We start from the raw sequence: 12025 nt of genomic DNA on the forward strand, positions 1-12025 counted from the left end.
AGTTATATGTTCCTTATATGTCAAAAATGCATAGTAATAAACTTATAATTTTCTTAAGTATCAAAAAAAATTTTTTTTTTCAAAATATAAATATTTAAAAATTTTTGTGCAAAATTTTTCTGCACATGCATTTGAATATAAATTTCTGAGATTTTAAATCTGTTATTTTACCTTAATTTTAATTAAAAAATTTTTAAAACCTGCTGATTACCTATAGTATAATTAAATTTCAATATAATGCATGGCAACTGTTGGTAGTTTTGAAGTTTATATATTTTCTTGGCAAACTTCAGTTTTTGACGGTTTAAACCAGTATTATACCCTTGTCATGTCAAAAACCATTTTTTGACTTCAAAAACCCAACCCTGGTTTATATTATTATTAGATAAAGTAATTCAGTGCAAATTTTTCAAGCTTAATTTAAAAAAAAAAAAAAAAAACACTTAAGGTAAAAAACTTCAACTGGTACCAGGCACAATTGTCCTTCCCTTAAGAATGGCAGAAACCAGTAGTATAGGTACATAGCTTAACCTTTTATCATCTGCAGCAGATTTTTTTTTCTAAAAAAATTATTGACATATATTCAGACTCATATTATATTCAGCACAAACAGTTGATTACAATGCTGAAAAAGTGGAAACAGAACTAATCTTTGTTATATTGTTTATGAAACTAAATATTTATTTCATTTAGAAAGTAATTTTACATAGTTGGAGCACAAATTTTTTTTAATACATTGAATATAAAATAAAACAACTGCTTTCAATGAATTAAACTTAAGCAAACAGCTTTACTTAATACAGAAAATAAATTTGAAACTGATTTCGCAAAAACAAGAAGCTTAGAATGACTTAATCAACATGTTTCAACTATCAAAGTGAAGATGATATTGTAGTTTTGTTGATATTTTGTGCACTAATAGCAGGACAATTATAGATTTTGGCAATATAACCATTTATCAAATTCATTTGCACGGCTGCAAATCTTTATTATTTGTCTAAGAGGTGGGAAAAGAAATCATTTTTGTCATTATATATGTAGATAGTGATATATATATTACAAGTAAAATCACTTTTAAGAAATGCGATAAAAAAATTTTTTGCAAGTGTTTGAAAGTTTCAAAGGATTAGAACATCAAAAGTGAGAAAAAAATTAAAGCAAACTGCCAAAATTAAATGTGCCACTTTTGTAAAATCACAAAATATTATTTTGTTATTAATATACTGCTTAGTTAAAAATGAATTAATTTGATATTAAATATTTTTTTAAACTGAAAATCATATACCTTATATGTTATGTAGGTAAATTCTATAAACTGGTAACACTATAAAAAAAGCCGATTTGCCACAATTATAAATACTTTCTTGTTCGATAACTGTAACCGTTTTGTTACAGCTTTTGCATTTTAATGAATTATTAAAGTATTAATGTAATGCTTTATAAATTTGCTTTTCCTTTATTACACTAGTTAAGTACGAATTGTAGAGCAAATTCATATTCAATATAAAAGTGAGTTTTTGTTTTGCTTGGTATATTCCACTATAAATAATTACATTTAATTTATATTATATTCCTTTTAAATTCCTTCCTTAATTATATTGCTTTCAAATTCTTTTAATTTCCTTCCTTCTTTAACTTACAATTTTGAAAATGTAATTAAAATATAAAGTTATGATTCATAATTATTCCACAAATTCGGCCTAAAACTTATTCATTATCTTGGTAAATGTAGTACAAATTTAAGCATATATTTTTAAGGTACATGAAAACCTTCCAAATTTTTTAAACTTCGATAAATTTTCTCATTCATTATTATTAAATCATAAAAACAGATCAATACTTTTTAAGTACATAATATGCTGAAGCAAGAAAATCAAGAAAGCTCTTTTCTTTCATATCTGTTATCTCTTCTATTATTATTCCCCTATAAAAAATAATAATAACTATTAGATGTGAATTCAACAATATTTAGAAGAAAATGTTACGTCATCATACAAATTGATTACAAACATCAGATCAGGGATCTTTGGATTACGTGATTTAAAAATCGCATATCATGGAAACGACAAGCATTATGAAGTCCCAAAACTGTGAAGTGAGTATTACTGCCCACTTCAAATGCTTCGGTAGAAAGAATTTGGTTTGTTTGAAATTCAGGAGCAGTCATTCTATAAAATCCTTAAATTTTTATTTAATTACCCTGAAAAGCTGTCAGATGATAAAGTAGATCAAATTATCACAATATTTAAGAATTCTACAAATAGCATTATAACTATTTCATTATTAATATTACTTCAAAATTAAGTTTTTTTTAAAATTTTATCTTAACTTTTAAAAATATTTTCCTAGAAAATTTTGACCCGCTAAAATTTTTCACAAAAACATATATTAAGTTAAAAATCCTAGATTGTCCCTTGAATGAAGATGACAAAACAGAATCCCAACACTTTTGAAGACCTCAACATTTTTTTAAAATAATCAGGAATTTGTATTTACAGAAAATAAGTAATTTGCAACAAATTTTGAAACAATTAATGTTTAAACTAAAAACCAAAATTTTCAAATGTTTTCAACATAAATATAGAAATAGTTATTCATCTTTCCTTTGCATCATAAACATTTTTGCAGTATCAACATAATTGTTTTAATCGAAATTTTTTATACTTATTGTAAATTTATTAATTTGCAAACCTATTACTTTTAATCATTATTTAATATTTTATTTTAATCTGTATTTACTGTTTTCCTTTATCTATTGTTCACAATGAATGGTCCTATGAGAAACAGTTGATTGAGATTTATTAAATTCATTTATAGTTTTACTTAACATAATTAGGAGAATACTACGAATGTACAATACAATCTATGAGTCAATTCTTATTTACAGATAAAACAAAAAATTTTCTTTGTTACATTACTAAATAATTAGAAAAAGAAACACAAACAAAAAATATCAAATCACTCTTCAGATGATGTATATCTTAATAAAATTTTCAGAAAACTTAGGAGATAGGTACCAGTCCTATTAATTTTTGGCCTCTGATTAAAACGACTACTCATACTATAGTGATTTGTAATGATTTTTTTAAAGAAGTTAGTTGAAGAAAAGTTATAAAATAAAGAAAAAGTGAAGAGAAAAAGCAAAATTTTCTTGACAACTCAAAATCTAGTTTTGAATTCAGCTCAATAAAAATAAACTTGTAGGATGTATTATTTTGGAATTAAAGAAGACAAATCAGTCGTATAATTTTTAAAGAATGAATGTTTAAAAAATACAGCCATTTTGAAACTTTGTATTTTATCATTTCATCGTTAAAAATTCCTATATCTTGCAATTCGAAATCTTTTACCCCATAATCAAATTTAAAAAAATATTCAAATCAACTGCAATTACTCAACAATGTATGAATTATAGAAGATTTAAGCTTAAATACATTACATTCTTTCTTTTCTTAAAAGCAAAACCTGCTGCATGAAAATACCACCTCAGATAAGAGTAAACCGCCATCAACTTTAATCGGAAATAAAGTGGGTAAAAGTTTGAGCTTTGCCACAATCAAATAACTTATGAGACTGTTAAGAATTTTTTCATGGATTTCTATTTTGAGGCATTCTATAACAGAAAAATGAACATAAACTTATTATCTATTAATATGTTCACTGCCGCATACATTTACAGTGAAATCTTCTTCAGGCCACAAGTACAACTGCACAAAACATATTCTGCTAAGTATTCCCACCGATATTTTAATAATGCGCATCTCTGCTAATCACAGGAATAATATCTTGCTCTGTTTGCTTCCATGGTATCATGTCTGTTTATTTGTGCCCTCATCTCGCCACTTTACCTGATCAGCTGAGTAAAGATGAGTATAACTTCAAAACTTACCCTAATTCATTGAAATTTCGAAAAGAAAAATGGAAGACTTATTTTTTAAAGAGTGAACAAGAAAGCTTTAACGAGGCTCACAATTTTCTTAATAAATCATTTTTGTATTATTTTTATAACAATCCAATAGTTCTGTTACTTCCTGCGAAATATATTTTCAAATACACACGAATATCATTTGCAAATAAGCATCACCCCCATACAGTCAACGCGTTAATGCAAAAGTAACTTTTATTGATAAAACTGGTAATAACATTTTGATAGGAAAATATAGGTAGCTTACTTTTGAAAACTTGTTATGAGCTCCTCCTCTCCATGGCTTTTTATGCATCCTTTGATTACGACCTTTTCTACGAAAATGTGGATTGTGATTCTTCCAAGAATTTTGGTCATGATGAGGTTTTCTTCCATCAAAATTATTTTGAAACTGTCCATCATTAAAATTGTCATATGGAGGAAGTGTGGGATGAGGGAGAAGGGGGGGAGGATTATTGCCAGCATTCAAACCTGGTCCCATCGGGTCACAAAGAAAGGGTTGTATTTCAAAATTGTTGTTATTCATGAATTCTGGTCTATTTGAATTGTATGAAGGAAACATTTGCCTTTCAAAGGTATTCGGAACATTTTGAACAAAATATTCATCAGAATTTCTACCTGCAAGTGAAAAATTTGGATTGGAAATCTCAGGAATATGGAAATGATTTTCTCTTGGATTGGGTGCGAATGTACTGGGGAATGTACTTGGAAAATCACCATCATAGGACCTGTCTCTTATAGGTGGATTCCTTGAAACAGTTGCACTTACAGTATGGCTTTGTGAACCATATCTATTTGCAAAAGAATTTAATGAAGTACCCTCTCCAGACTCACGTCTACCATACGATGGATGGTCATTTGAAAATTTATTTGGACGGTGTCTGTAATTATGTGCCGTGTCATTAAAATTCCTTTCATCATATTGAAAATGGTTACCACTGTGAAATCTTCTATGCGAAACTTTTGAATCCTGAAAGGCATTCGGCATGAAGTGATGTTTTGAGTTAGCAGTATCTGGGGAAAGTGGTGGAGTTGAACTGCTAACTTTTTGATCTTTTTTGGAAAAGTTCTTGGGGAATTTTTTCGGAAGGAATTTTCCATATTTTCTAGTAGTCACTTTTTTAGCATCCTCCTTACATTTCGATGAGTTTTCAGCAGAATTGGTTTCGTTTAAAGGGAGTGAATTTAATATATCTACATATGCATCGGCTGGCCACCTTTCTCCCTTTTTGCTCCGATCTAATGTTGCAAACTGGTAGGTTGTTTCTCCGGGTTTCTTAAATTTATCAGGAACCCTGATGAGCATAATATTGTTAAATGCTGCAAAACCTTTTCTAGTAATCTTAGGCAGATTGCCATCTTCAGGAATAATCATTTTATCACAGGAAATTAACCTAAAAAAGAGGGAAATTTTGACATTTTAGTCTAATACAACAAATAAATTAGATTGGAATTTCATTTAAAATTTGCTTAATTGTTTATGCAGTCACGTGGAACAAGGTGTAGATTCTTGGCAGGTGGAATTTGAATTGGAGCAACAAAAAAAAAATAAGCATGACTGTGAATAACTGAAGTATTTATAAACGAATTTTAACAAACCAAGTTTCCACCTTAATGGATCGAAAATATACAAATTAATGCTAGCTGTAACGTAAGATACTGAATAACACGCAGGAAGGTTTTTTTCTCTGAATAAACATTCATGTGGGCTGTTCATATTCAAAGTTTTTACATTTGAAAAAATTAAAACAAAGTTTGCCTTATTTTTTTAAAGAATATGGCTATTGGTTAAAACGACTAAATTTTAAAATTAAATAAAAAAAGCTTAGCAATGTTTTGACGCTTTAAAAGTAGTTTTTCTTTAATGATTTAACAATAGTGCTATTAATTTTAGTAATTTACTTCAATTTTTCTCGAAATTCTTTATCTTTATGCCTTTGTTTAATAACTTGTTAGATATTCAGCACAGGGTTGGCAAGGTTTAGGACAGAATGGATTAATCCACGGTTTGAACCATCTTGTCTAAAACCCTCTTACTAAAATTATGTCACAGTTTTATCTGAACAATACTTAAAAGGTAAAATAAAAATTTAACTAATAACATATTGATAATTAAATCTACTAGAGAATATTTGTTTTTAAAAGTATGATATTTTATTAATATTGTTTGACTCTTCAATTTAAACATTAAACAAAGGAAGATTAATCAGTAATCCTCTCATTCAATAGTTCATAACTGAAGTTTGACCTTGCCATACAGGTTAAGCTATTAGGGACTAAGTGCTTTGTTAGTCGTAAACAGGTTTATTTATCTATAGTATTATTCAAGAATACTTTTATTTCATTCATGTTCGATTCTTTTAGCACAGTGGTGATACATCACCAGTGTCAGTAACTGAAACTGATGTTATGCCCTTCAAAACTGTTAATACATTTTTCACTTATTTTGTTTTTCCAATTTAAACAAATATATTTATATTTGAAAACAATTTTTTTTTTAAATAGTCTTTTTTTATCATCCTGTAATGCAGAAATTATAAAAAAAAATTTAAAAAATATTGTGAAAAATAAAAGGTTAATTTTTAAACAAATTTAGTACTTTTTAAAAAAAAAATTTTTTTTTAATATTGCATTATTTATCCTTATGCAAAAACATTTATCAGTATTAAAAGCATATTCATATTTAAAGAATTAAGTATTAACCTTTGTTGTTCAATGACTTGTGGAGCTTCAAAAATTATAAATCTTTTATTATTATACTAGGAGGCTTCGCCCCCTGCTCGCTTGCGCTCGCCAACCCTCGGAACTGCTTTAGCAGTTCATTTCAGATTGCAAAGCAATCCGATGCTCGCTTTACTCGCTCATTGGATACGCTCTTGACGTCTAGCTTTTGTATACTTTTTTTAACACTGAAGTTCCGAAAACTTTTCACTGTAGAAAATTCTAAACCGGTGCATTTCAATATTAATTTGAAATTGCAAACAGTTCACATATTTTTCTTAATCACACTATTCTGCATTTCAGTTGTTGAGAAAAGTGACTGTTGTAAGTTTCGTTTTAAAGTCTTTCCCACCAGAGGGTTAAAACCATGTGTTTAAAAACAATATGAAATAGTACTGAACGCCGGATGTAAAGCATCGGCTTCAATGAAAATAATTTTGTGAGAAATTTTTTGATAATTCGATGAGAATTCACCCGATTAGACATATGATTCTCACTATGTGCTCTTGCGCGCCGAAGCCTATCGATTAAAACGTATTAGCGTTTTATATAATATAGATTAGCCATATGATGCTCACTATGTGCTCTTACGTGGAAGCCCATCAATTAAAAATGAAAACTGTTGCCAACGCGAGAAAAGAAATATCATCGGTTTTATTGATACATACATATTAGCGTTTTATATAATATAGATTATAATATTTTCCTTTAATAAGTTAAGGTAAATTGTATAAAAAATATCAAATATTTATTGATACATGTAATTATTATGTATACAATGGTTACACCTATAGAATTTTTACCTTTTACCAAAGTTATTTTTACCTTCACCTGTCCAAAGCTAGTTCAGGATGCCCAAAACCCCAACCCTGATTCAGCATCATTTTTAAACCAATAAATCTAATTCGACACTATGGAGAATAATAATAAATGAATGAAACAAAACTAACACTTATTGCTATGTTATTTACAAATTGAATTTGACCATCATTAGTCAACACAATTTTATTACTTTAAATATAAAAATAAATGTCTAACAATGTTTCAAAAGTATGTTTTACTTCAACAAATAGTTTAAAATATGCTTTATTTATGTGAAAAGTTCTTTGGTTTGCATTTTACGTTCATTTTACTATTACTTTTAATACTACATGCAAGTAAATTTTTTTTTTTTTTTAGTATTTCATTATTATTTTTAAATGAATACATCTTAATTTACTTCTAATTTGAATAAATTAAAACAAAGCTTGTGCTTGTTTTTACTTTTAGACATCAGTCTTAAGTCAATACATCTTTATTATTTTAATTTAAAACATTAAGCCTTGCTATTTATATTAGCTATGGTATTTTTATATAAGTATTTTTTTAGAATTAACATTTCTTTTTGTAACTTCTTTCATTTATTTAAGATTTCAGATAATCAACAGAAAACAACTCAAAAGAAACAATTTTCGAAATACATCAGGATGTCTAACAGACGATATACTTTGTTACACCGCCCAGTCCTAGTCACCACATCGCAAAAGCGGGGAAAATATCAAGCTAAAAGCTGTTAAAATTTGCAGTTCTGTAGATATTTTGCAGTCAACATAAAGAGATTTTAAAAAAGGTACCAAAACAAGAGGAAAATATAGTAAAAATAAAATTAGTAACTGAGCCATACTCGAAACACAATGTATTGATTGTATATTTCTTACAATGAATATATCAGTGTAAAATTTCTGAGAAAATTAGCGCATTTGCTCAGCTGGTTGTACGTACAGACATTAAGTAGAAAAGACGTAAATATAACACACTTTTTTTCAACATAAATAAAACACTTCTAAACAAGTAAGTTTTCTGAGACAAATATTACCTGGCTTAGGTTTTTTAAAACTCGGCTCTAAATTTGCTAGCAAAATACGAATTTCTCACATTTACTCTGTTCGGTTATTGGTTATTGCAATTACATAAATTTTCGGCCTTGTGTGCTCAAAATAGGATCTCTGTTCGGATTCGGAATGGTTCTGTTCCGTTTCGGAACTTATGCTACATGATTATGTGCTTAAAGCTTTCATAGAATTAAAAGATTAAATAAGATAAGACTTTAAGTAACACACTTCGACTTCAACCAAAACTACTAGTTGCTTCAAGGCTGCTTTTCCTAACAACAGAACACAGCCACGAGGCTACATCACTTTTAAGGAGCACTCTCAGTAATAAGGGCCATTCTCATTGAATACGGGTCATGAGCTTCCAATCGCCACATAGTGATTTTTTCGGAAAATATTTTTCACCAACTGGGTCCTCATTCGTTCTCGACGGATATCAAAAGTGCATCAAACGCAGCGTTAATGTTCCTTATACAGTGGCGGACTAAAGCTAAAGCGGGCTTTAAGCAACATTGTAATTCCGGGCAGTCATGACACATACTGAGCGTTTGGTAGTTTGGTTTTAAAGCATATTAGTATGTAGTTCTATTTAATTATCGGTCCCGCAGTGGACTGATCGTTAAGACAGCAGATCACCGAAGTCAAGCATCACTGGCTACGGTCAGTGTGCGGGTGGGTGACCACTTGGATCAAACCTGCGTAGGGACCGAGGGTTTGCGGTATTGGTCCTCGTTAAACTGTGCTACCGTAAAGTGCTCGACTTCGCGCGCAGGTCGTCGGGCTACCGAAACGGGGGTGCCATCCCTTCCGCAGAGGATCAAAATTGTGTTGGCATGTCTTCGGATCATCCTCCGGGATGCTTCCCAGACCATCGCCAATAGCCCATTATACAGCTCTAGTGCGACGTAAAGTAACAACAACAACAACTATTTAATTATCGGATTCCAAGAAGAAAAAGGGAAAAAATAATATACAAAAATAAATTATTAAATAAACATAATTTATTAAAACAAACAAACATAAACATAATTTATTAAAACAAACAAACATAATTTATTAAAACAAACAATAATACTTAAACAAATATACCCAGATTGATTAGTTATATTGTCTTTTTTCTCACTTTTAGTTCTGCAAACTCGCCAATTAGTTAGTCATAATTAATAGAGTTACTTAATAACTCTTTTTCGATATAATGATAAACTATTTAATTTCTGTTGACCTAATGAGGATCTTAAATTCTTTTTATTCCAGCCATTACAGAGAATGATCTTTCACCGCTTGCATTGCTTATTGGAAGGGTTAAATAAATTCTCAGAATTATGTTCAAATTAGGGAATGTCGCAATAATATTATTTTCCTGAATACATGACCACATGGATACAGACGAAATAATATTTTCTTTACTTATAAGAGTCTTAAATTGTAATACTTCATTTTTCACTTCTGCTAGGTTTAAATCTTGTTCATAACATTTTAATCCCTCTATTGAAGAGTCACTAGCATCACTATCATGAAAAATTGTTTTGAATTTATTGTTAATAGTTTCATATCCCTGAGATCGTTTTTTTAAATGTTGCTAATTAAAAAATCGCATACAACAAGAAAATATTAACTTTAAAATGTTCTTTGCCACGGAATCTTACTTCATGCTCTGGAATTTCATCATGAAATAGTTTTCGTATTTTCTGCCGTTTTTTATCATTAGTATATGCAATATCTTTAACTTTTTCTGCTTCTTTTTCTAAATTGTCAAAATCATCTTTAACAGTTTGTATGAATTCTATCAATCAATTATATATTAAAACTGCTGTATTTAGGGGTTTGAAGCATCTATTCTCTCTAAAATCTTTTCCCATATAGTAAGTAACACTCAAATGCATCAAGTTTTTTATGTAAATCGGCAGCTTCGGACCTTGTTAATGGTTTTTCTTCTTTGTCTGAGGAAAATTGACGGAAACAATGTTTAATTTCTTCATAATTTTCCTTTAAGGATTTCACAGCATCGGAACGAGTAGACCACCTGGCGTCACAAATAGGTTTAATACTCAAGTGTTTGCTCTTACAAAATTTTTGTAATACATTCCACCTATGTGTAGAACTTGAAAAAAATGCGTACAATTCCTGAACGATATTGAAAAAGTGGTAATTTCCATGCAACTTTCAGCAGCAGCGTTTCTAATTAAATTTAATGAATGATTTGCGCACGGTGTAAAATGGGCAGAAAAATATGTTTTATTCTGGACTGGAGTCCCTTATATTTACCTGGCATATTAAACGCATTATCATAACTCTGACCCCGACAGCTAGTGATGTCTAAATCTCTATTATTTAAAAATTCCAAAATAACTTTCTCCAAATTTTCACCAGTATGAGAAAATATAGGTAGAAATCCCAAAAATCTTTCTTTTATACTTCTTGGAAGAACATAGCGAATAATGACGGTCAGCTGATTTACGTGAAATATATCAGGTGTTGAATCAATAATTAAAGAGTAAAATTTGGCCTCCTTTATTTCGTTCACTATTGTAAGTTGTAAATCTTCCGATATAATAGAAATAAATTCATCACATATTGTAGACGACAAATAGTTTATAGTATCGGTCCCGCAGTTTGCATGTTTTTTCATCTGTTCCCGCATAAATGGATCGATCTCGGATAAATATTCCTAAGCGCCTATATAATTACCATTATTTTCACTAAAAAACACTTCATTTTCCCACGAAGCGCTAAAAAGTATGAAGAAATAAATTTGATTTTTGCTACCACACGTTTAAGTACTTCCCTCCAATATTTTTTTCACTTATAATTTGTTTTTCCAATTCAGTGTCAATGCGTCCGGTAATTTTAGATCTTGTTATAATAATTAATAAAAAGTAATATTTTTAAAAACCACGTTTTAGTAGTGGAGAATAATAATTAAGAAAAAAATTGAAAAACGAAAAACGTGGGGCGCATGAAATACATAACAGTAATGTTATATTAGTGTGTGTATGTGTGCTCTTGAGAATATGTGTATGTATATCAGTAATTGTAATTGTATCTGAATGTGGATGTGGAATATGCTTTTGTATATGCATATGTATGTGGATGTATATGTGGCTGTGCATGTGTATGAGTAAGAAAATGTGTATATAATACTGTTATGTATTCATGCGACCCACGTTTTTCGTTTTTCAATTTTTTTCTTAATAATTATTCTCCACTACTGAAACGTAATTTTTAAAAATATTACTTTTTATTTTGAATTTTTTTATTTTGAATTTTTTTATTTTAAACTATGATTTTTTTAATTTTTAATTTTTATTTTATATTTTCTAAAAATTATTATTTTTTAATTATTATTCTTCACTACAAAAAACGTGGTTTTTAAAAATATATATTTTTATTTAGATTATTTTTCTTAGTCAAGAGTAGTCAAAACTACTACAAGACCACTACTAAAGTAATAGAACTTTTATTTTAAACTAGGGATACAAAAATCTTTATAGAAAAACAATACCTTTAC

At 29.0% G+C, this 12025-nt stretch overlaps 1 protein-coding gene across 1 annotated transcript; it reads right to left on the reverse strand.

Annotated features, from left to right (window-relative positions):
- Window positions 1-651: 651 nt before the first annotated feature.
- LOC107441183 (uncharacterized) lies at window positions 652-8686 on the reverse strand. The gene is made up of 3 exons (XM_016054343.4): window positions 8502-8686; window positions 4173-5319; window positions 652-1924 (listed from the first exon to the last, which is right to left on the reverse strand). The coding sequence occupies exons 2-3, from the start codon at window positions 5298-5300 to the stop codon at window positions 1874-1876; spliced, it is 1179 nt and encodes a 392-aa protein (XP_015909829.2). The 5' UTR covers window positions 5301-5319; window positions 8502-8686; the 3' UTR covers window positions 652-1873.
- Window positions 8687-12025: the final 3339 nt, after the last annotated feature.

Source organism: Parasteatoda tepidariorum, chromosome 1, assembly GCF_982258835.1.
Source record: "Parasteatoda tepidariorum strain Cologne lab strain chromosome 1, Ptep-v5.0, whole genome shotgun sequence".
Classification (NCBI taxonomy): Eukaryota; Metazoa; Arthropoda; class Arachnida; order Araneae; family Theridiidae; genus Parasteatoda; species Parasteatoda tepidariorum.

What these genes read in the sequence shown, in the direction of transcription:
- LOC107441183 (XM_016054343.4), bottom strand. Translation starts at nt 5,300, where the DNA reads ATGATTATTCCTGAAGATGGCAATCTGCCTAAGATTACTAGAAAAGGT. An exon ending in CTCATAACAAGTTTTCAAAA is followed by an intron (nt 1,925 to 4,172) that starts GTAAGCTACCTA and finishes TATTTTTTATAG; the next exon opens with GGGAATAATAATAGAAGAGA.